The 10,000-nt window shown below is 39.5% G+C and overlaps 1 protein-coding gene across 20 annotated transcripts in view; it reads right to left on the reverse strand.

Moving 5' to 3' along the window:
* LOC106882312 (uncharacterized) overlaps positions 1–10,000 on the reverse strand; it is a 206,134-nt gene that overhangs the window by 169,702 nt on the left and 26,432 nt on the right. For all 20 annotated transcript variants that reach the window (XM_089345471.1, XM_089345467.1, XM_089345464.1 and 17 more), the window contains exons 2-3: positions 9,845–9,943; positions 7,106–7,307 (exon numbers count right to left, since the gene is read on the reverse strand). In XM_089345471.1, coding sequence (XP_089201597.1) covers positions 7,106–7,287 — 182 coding nt within the window. In that variant the 5' untranslated portion in view covers positions 7,288–7,307; positions 9,845–9,943. The remainder of the gene's footprint in view (positions 1–7,105; positions 7,308–9,844; positions 9,944–10,000) is intronic.

Consider the following 10,000-nt stretch of genomic DNA (forward strand, 5'->3'; position numbering starts at 1 on the left):
CGGTATTGAAGCATGTTATTTAACATAAACACCAGACATAATATCCATACGGACAGATACACACAGGTGAATGGGGATTTGAATGGTTATAAAGAAGTTAACGCCAGAAACTCGCTCACAAACGTCCGTTATCAGATAGTCGAAAACAATTGAAAAGGTAAGATGTGGGCAGGCAACTCTATATGGCACCACTGTTGATGGGGAGGCGGCAAGAGTCTTTCGGATAAACTCGCAATCAGCCCTTTGCACTGCTATATAATCGTTGGTCTAGTAAGTCGTGCCGACGATCTTGAGAATTTTCCATAGGGCTGCGCTATCACTGTGTCTAAAGCCGACTTGAGGTGTTGCATCATCCCGCAGCTTTCCTCCACATAGATGTAGCACTGGTGCGGTCATGCCCTTCGGCACTCGCTAGATCATCCTAACAAGTGTTTACTCTTATTCACCGATTCGTCTACGTAGCTGGATGCGATTAAGCAAGATCTCCAGAGGGACAGACACGGGGCCATCAGCAAATTTTAGCGATGACATCTTTAATAAAAAGTTTCATATGCCGTCCATACCGGGATGTTGCAAAATGCGGCATCCTGACACCAACACAACTCCAACAGTCAAGTGAGCTTGCATCCCAGCAAGCCTACTTGATTAAAGTGGAAGAACTAGTCGTACCTGGCCGGATGTCTTACGTAAAGTGGTTCTTCGTCGCCAGGTTCTATTCGACTGGTCACATGGCATCTTTACACCGATGTCTTCGTTGCCAAATTCACACTGTATATAGTTCTTCGTCGTCTGACCTCACACTGACTGTTCACATCGCTTAATTCACATCATTAAATCTTCACATCACCAAACTCCAATTTACTTGTTGGGTCGGGGTTAACATAATTAAACTCACTACTTCATTGCCTTCTTCCTCTTCTTTAGTGAAAATTGCTGCTAATATCTACTCCGGCTCGTTTCTCGGCGGGATCCTGCCCACGCTAATCCTAGTAACTCGTTTAGCCTGGTAATTGGGAAGAACTGTTTAATTTTCCCCTGCTACTCTCCTAGTGGAAAATCTTTTTTGCCACTTCTTCTGAGACAAATCTGACCGATACTGAGGCGTAACGTTTTCCCCTTTAAAAAACATTGTTTTCTTTCGATTTTTTAGGAATTCTTCCATCTCCTCTTTCCATCTCAAGTCTCTTATTTTTCATTTGGAAACGTTCTGTACTATATTACTTTGTTTTCCATCTCCACCTTGTCTTCCTCTGGTGGTGTCAACTTTACGTTTGACCTCACCCTCTTTACCAAATCTTGGTATTTCTGTAACAATTCTACATCGCAACATGTTTCATTTTGTTCTAGAATGCTTGGGCCAACAAAGGCCTCACTCCCCGTTGCAGCCGCGTAGCTCTTCATTTTCGTTAGTCAGTAACGCCCACCAAACAATGATGGTGTTACAGTCAACGAACTGCTGCAAAGCAGCACAAAACAATCCCAGCACACAACAACTCTCACAAAAACCATTAACTCAAACAGCGCTCATCTCCGGCTGACAGACACCACGCGTTCCGTCACCAACTTGAATTGTTCGCCACACAGTAAAAACGTACAAAAGAACGTTTAACATGTTTTAAAACAGTGACGTGATCCATGCGCATTATTTCTCATTTAAATGAACTATAGAATCATTATTGGTTTCTTACTGTAGAACTAGAGTACAGTATTTCGATATCGAGTTGTAGATTGATATTTATCAGAATATTTTTTCCATTTTATACTCTTTTTCATAACAACAATATATGCAACACGTTTTCATTCAGCCCACTCCATGACTATTGCCATTAGGTGACTTTTATGTAATAAACTAACATCATCGAAGTTGAGATATTGTAAACTATAGATTCCATGAGTCAAAATATACAGAGAAACAGTCTACTTGAATTCACGGTAGTTACCGTATTGGCTTTTTTTACTCCAGCATAACATTATGCTTTAAAACTGAGGTATTTAGAACATAACGAAGGAGGTTTTAAAACATTAAATGTGGAAAATATGTAGAAATGGTCTAATATTTACAAATATACAACATTTGGTGGAATGGGCTGTGGGGCCAAAGTCAGTCCCCGAAATGAACAATACATATATATATATGTCAGAGAATTTTGACAAATGCGTATGCTGCAAATGTGAAGGGAAGGCGGATTCAGTTGATAACCGGTTCAGTCCTACACAAGAAAGCAGGTGTTCGACATAAACCACCAGGCCAGCACTGCTCGAGGACTGGGTGAGTGCATGCAGGGTCGTCTCGCCGTACTGTGTGTATCTTGGATATGCGGGGCTAACGGTTCTTCTGTGCTTGTGTGGTGCCTATTCTTAGAGGTTGTTCAATTCTCCACCACCTGGTAATCCCCCGAATAGTAGATTCTCATACAAGATATACACATTCACACATTCATATTAATAGCGAGTCTTAATTCGCCATAGTCGAGCGAATATGTGTTGTCAACTTATCGAATGCTTTTACTAATGGCTTCCGGTGCCTATGTATTTGCTCTATTTTATCTCCAACCTTATAACCCAGCTCTCGCATTCAACACTCGGCTAGTACACATTTACAAGTGAGTAGACTGGATCACTCTTGATCCACATCCACAATACCTAGCTCAGTTCACGAATTCAACCCTCCACATTATGATCGAGCAGCGAACATGCTAATCACTGTGTCACATCTTCCACACACACTGATTGAGTTACTACAAGTAGAAACTGATACCAGCACCTCAAATGCAGCCCAAAATATAATTGTCCCTCTCATCAACAAGTTACTGGATATTTTCTCATTCACGCTCAAATCATATCCAGTGCTATAGGAGCTTAACGGTCAAAACATCTACATCTCAGCTCAGATTTAATCTGTTGACTGAGGCTAAATCACAGAGATGGGAACAGATGGTAGCAAATGACAGAATATCATACATGCCCGACAAGAAATTCAAAGTAGTATTTTCAATGAAATCCAACACCTTCTCACACAATAAAAAGAACATTTATACATGTATCATTTTGAGAAGAACGCGGATCCCTAGTATAACTAGAAGGGTTTCTAAAAGACAATTTCTTTCTTTTTAGAACCAAAAATATTTCAACCGTCAACGGCTGCTGACAGTCTTAGATGCTCAAGTAACCAAAGCATTCTCGCAGTAATATTAACCGCTATGTTTAATTCTTCATCGTCAGAATATCGCCTTCTGGAATGTCCTCCATTTTTTTGTCTTCTTTCCAAGAGTTGATCTGTGATAGTTTAAACGGAGCATTAACATCACCAATCTCACCCATGTCGCACAACCAGCGAAATTAATGTTTTCTACTCCTTCCAGACTCAGCAATTAAAAACAAGTCGCATTGGAACTTAAAATGCAAAGAGATAGAAAAATACCACTAGACACCCAGTCCCACATCCCTCCACTTCTTCTAGTCCACTGGTCTGTTTAGGTACGCAACAACCTGAAAGTTAAAGGTGACTTCGGCGATATTCTAAGTCAGAATACCGAATGCCAGATTAAATACCACAAGGTGTGATTCCACTCGGCTGCCTTCAGGTTCGGCCAGTTTGCAACTAAATTATGAATTAGATTAAAAGATTTAAAATTACTAAATAATATTAATCGTATATTCACCATCTGCAGATATACGGATTTCTGTTTAATTCAGACCATCTCAAATGTGTAGGGAAGTGGGTGAAGTCGATTGAATCGATCGAATATAGTATTGGAATATTTTATTTAAACTGGAAACTTGAAATGTTTAATGCAATATAAACTTTTCAACTGTAGGCACAAGGCCCGTAATTTTGGGGAGGGCGAGTCGGTTATATCGACCCTAGTACGCAACTGGTACTTTATTTATCGACCCTGAAATGATGAAAGGCAAAGTCGACTTCGGCCAAATTTGAAATCAGAACGGATTAATGCAATATAATGCAAATCATTTAATCTGAAATAATACTCAGAAAGTGTTGAACCATCCGAGGTTATTTTTCCAGTTCAACTGGAACAGACGGATCGGCTAAATCTTCAGTTAAGCTTAAAGAATTTTGTAGAATTATAACTATTGCGTTTTTATTTCTAACAAGGTATCGTGTTTATGATAACAGCCTAAATTTCACCAATGACATCCTTAATAAGTTTCATTTGCCGTCCATACCGGGCTATTTTACATTTTTCATTTACGTAATTTTAGAGTCAGGCAATTTAAGCGCATCTCGTAAATAATTATCTGCAGTTTAATTAGTCTAACAGTATTACTTGTAACTGTAAATGTAATATAGACATGCAAGCTTTAACTGTCATTCTGTTACTAAATCAATTAATATCAATACAACTGTAACTATAAACACCTTCAATTTAGGAAATGACGTTGCAAAATGCGGCATCCTGACACCATCACAACTCCAACAGTCAAGTCAGCAGCTGAAAAACAGGGTGGGGTAGGGGCATCCAAGCAAGCCGACTTGATTAAAGTGGACGAAGTAGTTGTACCCGGCCGGATGTCTTACGTAAAGTGTTTTTCCATCGCCAGGTTCAATTCGACTGGTCACATGGCATCTTTACACCGATGTCTTCGTTTCCAAATTTTCACTGTATGTAGTTCCCCGTCGTCTGACCTCACACCAACTATTCACATCGCTTAACTCTCATCACTAAATCTTCACATGACCTAACTCTCATCTCTAACTCTTCACATCGCCCTCTTTTAACTACCCACAAGGGGCTAACATAGACGGGACTATACACACATGCGGGGACAATTAACGGAATGGAAAAAATGAAATCTTACAAATAAAGGAGATCCGGCGAACTCGGCCCCGCTCCGGGATGGTTATGTTATTTCAATTATTTCAAAAGATTCTTTAAAATTTCTTTAAAATTAATCTCCACTTACAAGTTTATGTTACTTTTAATGTCCTCATAGTTCACCACTGGAGCGCTGGGTTCGATACTCACCTCGGGCCCCAGTGTACTTATATCCGATTGGAAAGCTTCGTTCAGCTTTGTTTGTTTTCTTTCTCCATCAGGACACATCTCACCTTCTTATCATAACCCCACGAGAAGTTCACTCTAAAAATCCCTTTCATTTTCGTTATTCTCCTTCCCAATTTTTGGGTCGTACGGTATATTATTAAAAATAGTTTTTCCTGTGTCCCACTCTTGTCTGTATGTCTGTTCTTTTCTTTTTGTTTTTATGACTGTGTTATCATGCGTTTGTCGGTCTATGCTTCTTTGTCTCCATGTCTGTGTTTTGTTTATCTGTGTGTCTGCATGTTTGTGGAACTGTACGTCGGCGTGTTGCGTCTGTGTGTTTGCAGCGCTGTGTAATCCTGTGCCTGTCTGTCTATGCTTATATATGTCTGTATGTCTGTGTGCTTATGTGTCTGTAAGTCTGTATGTTAGTGTGATTGCAAGTCTGTATATTTTCTTGGTGATGTTGTTCTGCTTGTACTACTTTTCGGCGGTGACCTCACAGGCGTACTGCTTCTACTTGTTGTTGATTGGCTCACCTGTTCCTGTATTTTATATTTCTTCCGTTCCATTTTAGGCGGTGAACTCTTCCTTTCTCTTTTCCTCGACTTGACCTCCACAAACTTCATGTTCTGTTTCACTTCCTGGGTCCGTCTATCCACCTCCATCACACTTTCTTGCGTTTTTACCTCTGCATTTTCCATCGTTTATCTGGGGCACCTTCTTTTAATGTGCCCCTTTTCGCCACATTCTTGGTACTCTGGAGGCCTCCCCTCCAAAATTACATCCAGTTTGTCTTCATTTAACAGCTCCAGTGTCTCTGGTATTGCCTCGTATAGTTTCTGATCCACCACAGAAACTATCTCTGACTCGTTTCCCCATTAATATACTTGTTGTACCCGAGTGAACATAATTCAACTCATTACTTCGTTGTTTTCTTCCTCTTCTGTAGTGAAAATTGCTGCTAATATCTACTCTGGCTCATTTCTCGGCGGGATACTGCCCACGCTAATCCTAGTAGCTCGTTTAGCCTGGTAATTGGGCAGAACTGTCTAATTTTCCCCTGCTACTCTCCTAGTGGAAAATCTTTTTTGCCACTTCTTCTGAGACAAATCTGACCGATACTGAGGCGTAACGTTTTCCCCTTTAAAAAACATTGTTTTCTTTCGATTTTTTAGGAATTCTTCCATCTCCTCTTTCCATCTCAAGTCTCTTACTTTTCATTTGGAAACGTTCTGTACTCTATTACTTTGTTTTCTATCTCCACTTTGTCTTCCTCTGGTGGTGTCAACTTTACGTTTGATCCCTCCCTCTTTACCAAATCCTGGTATATCTGTAGCAATTTTACATCGCAACATGTTTCATTTTGTTCTAGAATGCTTGGGCCAACAAACGCCTCACTCCCCGTTGCAGCCGCGTAGCTCTTCATTTTCGTTAGTCAGTAACGCCCACCAAACAATGATGGCGTTACAGTCAACAAACTGCTGCAAAGCAGCACAAAACAATCCCAGCACACAACAACTCTCACAAAAACCATTAACTCAAACAGCGCTCATCTCTGGCTGACAGACACCACGCGTTCCGTCACCAATCTGAATTGTTCGCCACACAGTAAAAACGTACAAAAGAACGTTTAACATGTTTTAAAACAGTGACGTGATCCATGTGCATTATTTCTCATTTGAATGAACTATAGAATCATTATTGGTTTCTTACTGTAGAACTAGAGTTCAGTATTTTGATATCGAGTAGGAGAATTATATTTATCAGTATATTTTTTTCCATTTTATACTCTTTTTCACAACAACAATATATGCAACACGTTTTCATTCAGTCCATTCCATGACTATTGCCATAAGCTGACTTTTATGTAATAAACTAACATCATCAAAGTTGAGATATTGTAAACTATAGATTCCATGCGTGACAATATACAGAGAAACAGTCTACATGAATTCACGGTAGTCACCGTATTTGCTCTTGTTATGTTGGAGTAGACTCCAACATAACATTATGTTTTAAAAGTGAGGTATTTAGACCATAACTAACGAGAATTTAAAACATTAAATATGGAAAATATGTAGAAATGGTCTAATACTTACAAGTGTACAACATTCTGCGGAATGGGATGTGGGACCGAAGTCAGTCCCCGATTATAACAATATATATATGTCTGAGAATTTTCACAGCTACATATGCTGCAAATGTCTGAAACAGCTTGAGACTCCAAACAGAAGCTCATAAAAAGTACCGACACAAAAGTCAATTTGAATTGATAAAACATATTTTCAGGCGTAGATTAATCTGTAAAAGAAGAAAATACAGAAACTTCAATGTCAATTCTTTCCCATTGCAGATTCTTCGAAGGACTAGCATTGGACCCTCTTCCATGATATGAATATATGTTTAATTTTACTTTTAGATTAATATTTAAACTTACAAAACCGAATTCAATTATAATTCAAAGTGATGAACGTAATAATAGATTATAGGTTTAATGAGTGATAATGTCGAAGATAAACAGAGCATCAATCGCCCCGGCATACACACACAAACACACACACACACACACTTATACACATGTGTGTGTGTGTGTGTGTGTGTGTGTGTGTGTGTGTGTGTGTGTGTGTGTGTGTGTGTGTGTGTGTGTGTGTGTGTGTGTGTGTGTGTGTGTGTGTAATGTTCTTTCTGTCTTTAGTGTTTTGCTTTCCATCAACATTTCCTCTCCCGTCAGATTCCATGGAGATATTGTGTGAAGTTGCTACAACTGGCCAACTCTATCAACAGCCGTACACTCAGCTTTCTACCCTCTATTGAAGAAACTGAAGTGACATCTGTTGATAACACCACAACCCCAACTACAACAACGCCATGAACGGCTGAGGACCCCTACACTTCAACAACGGCAGCGGAAATGTTTGCCCCCTCATTCCACGGAGGAGCAAGCTCTTCCGAAATTTCCTGCTCCCCAAACCAACAACAACAACTTAATTCCCTCTTTCGATCAAACCTCTCCATATTGGACTGACTCGTTGATTGTAGTGGCTGTGGTGGTGGTCATCTTCGTCGTAGTCTTGGTGCTGCTGGACGTGAATATCAACGGGGGTAGTGCTTTCAGAATTGTCACCCTTTACACATTGACAAAAGATGGAAACACAGATTTCTTCAGAAGTCAATCTCACACTTTATTACTTGTAATAGACTAGATTAGAATTTGACGGATGGAAGGACTCTGCAGGGCTAGCACATTATAAGAGGAATGTGAACCCTGGAAAACTTGCTTTAAAACATCCAGCTATCTGCTGGATTACCCTCTGTATGGCGGCGTAGGGATGCTCTGGCTGTTGATACTCAGACACGCGTTGATATTGCGATACCTGCAAAGATTTCTTGACGGTGAACGTGTATGGACTCTGTGAAGCACTTCTTGACTAGGCTGCAGTCGAAGGTGACATGAAGCCTGAAATTCTCTGCCTGGTACCTTGAATGTCACACGAGCACGCATTTGTTGAGTTTCCGAGCATGTTAATGAAGGAAAGACCAGTAACTGCTGGTATAACTGTAGCGAATGAGTGGAGGGTGTTCCACTGTGACTGACAGATGGGAAAACCATTTTAGTCTTGGGGGATGCGTCAAAGGATAATGTGGTTTCAGGCTATCAACCAATAATACATTTACCAATCATGTGGAAACTGGTGACAGGAGTAATAACTGAAGAATTGTAGAAGTTTTTAGGTTATGAAAGATTATTATCAGACGAGCAGAAGGGTTGTAAACGCAGTTCAAAAGATTAGCTGTTAATAGACAAGATGATATTAAAGAATTGCAGAAGATTAACGGGACTAGGAGTGGCCTGTCTAGATTACAAAAAGACCTATGATATGGTGTTTCACAATTGGATAAGGAACTATATGTAGCTATTTTGAGTGGTAGAAAGTGTACAAAGACTGCTAAAATGAGTTAACGTCTACAGGAAGGTCATTGGATACAGTGAACATCAGAAGAGGAATATTTCAGGGAGAAAGTATCACCACTCATTTTTGTGCTGATACTAATCTCTGTCGATGATTTTGAGAAATGGTAAAACTGGATATAATTTGGGAAATGGAGTGGAAGGGATTAACTGCCTACAATACATGGACGTTTTATAAGAAAAATCAAGATGAACTTGGCACATTTGTGAACACAGCAAGTATTTTCAGTTGTAACATACGCATGGAATTTAGCATGAATAAATGTATTATTTGGTATTAAAGAGGGGGAAGATAAAGCTGAGACGAAGACTAGAGGTCAAATAATCCACCAAAAGTTTGACGAATTTTAGAATTAGATACCAATAAAAACAGAGAAATGAAGGAAACCTTTTCGAAGGAGCAGTTCAGAAGGATCAAGTTGATACTGAAATTTAAGTTGAATTCTAGAAACATTGTAAAATTAAACAAGTAAAGCGAAGTTATATGGAAAAACATTTGCACACTCAGTTTATGAAGAATAGAGGCAGCAGACACTTGAAATTGGTTGAAAAGGAGAATTCTCAATAAAGAGACAAAGATTAATCATGGCAACTCAGGATCAAGCCTTCTGGACAAATAGTAGAAATGTAGACTAGAAGTTAATCTATCACTATTTTGCTGATTGTGCGATGAACGAGAAGAAACAGTGACCCACATAGTTAGTAAATGTTCCAAACGCGCCCAGAAACGGTACAAATCTTGGAGACATGAAAATATTCCAAAGGTTATCTACTGGGAAATGGGCCAAAACTATGGACTTCCATCAGGACATAAATTGGCATGAACATATATCTGAAAAATAACTCAGAGTTATGAAGTTAAACTTACCTGGAAGTTTCTCAACCAAAAGGATCATGTACTAGACCGTACCAGACCAGATATCTTGGTGTTTGAGAAGATGGAACGTATTTTCTATTGAAGCATTTGCTACAAGAAAATAGAAATACATCAATAAGTTTGATATTTACCTGGTCTTGAAGAGAG

Source organism: Octopus bimaculoides, chromosome 29 (assembly GCF_046866305.1).
Source record: "Octopus bimaculoides isolate indiv1 chromosome 29, ASM4686630v1, whole genome shotgun sequence".
Taxonomy (NCBI): Eukaryota; Metazoa; Mollusca; class Cephalopoda; order Octopoda; family Octopodidae; genus Octopus; species Octopus bimaculoides.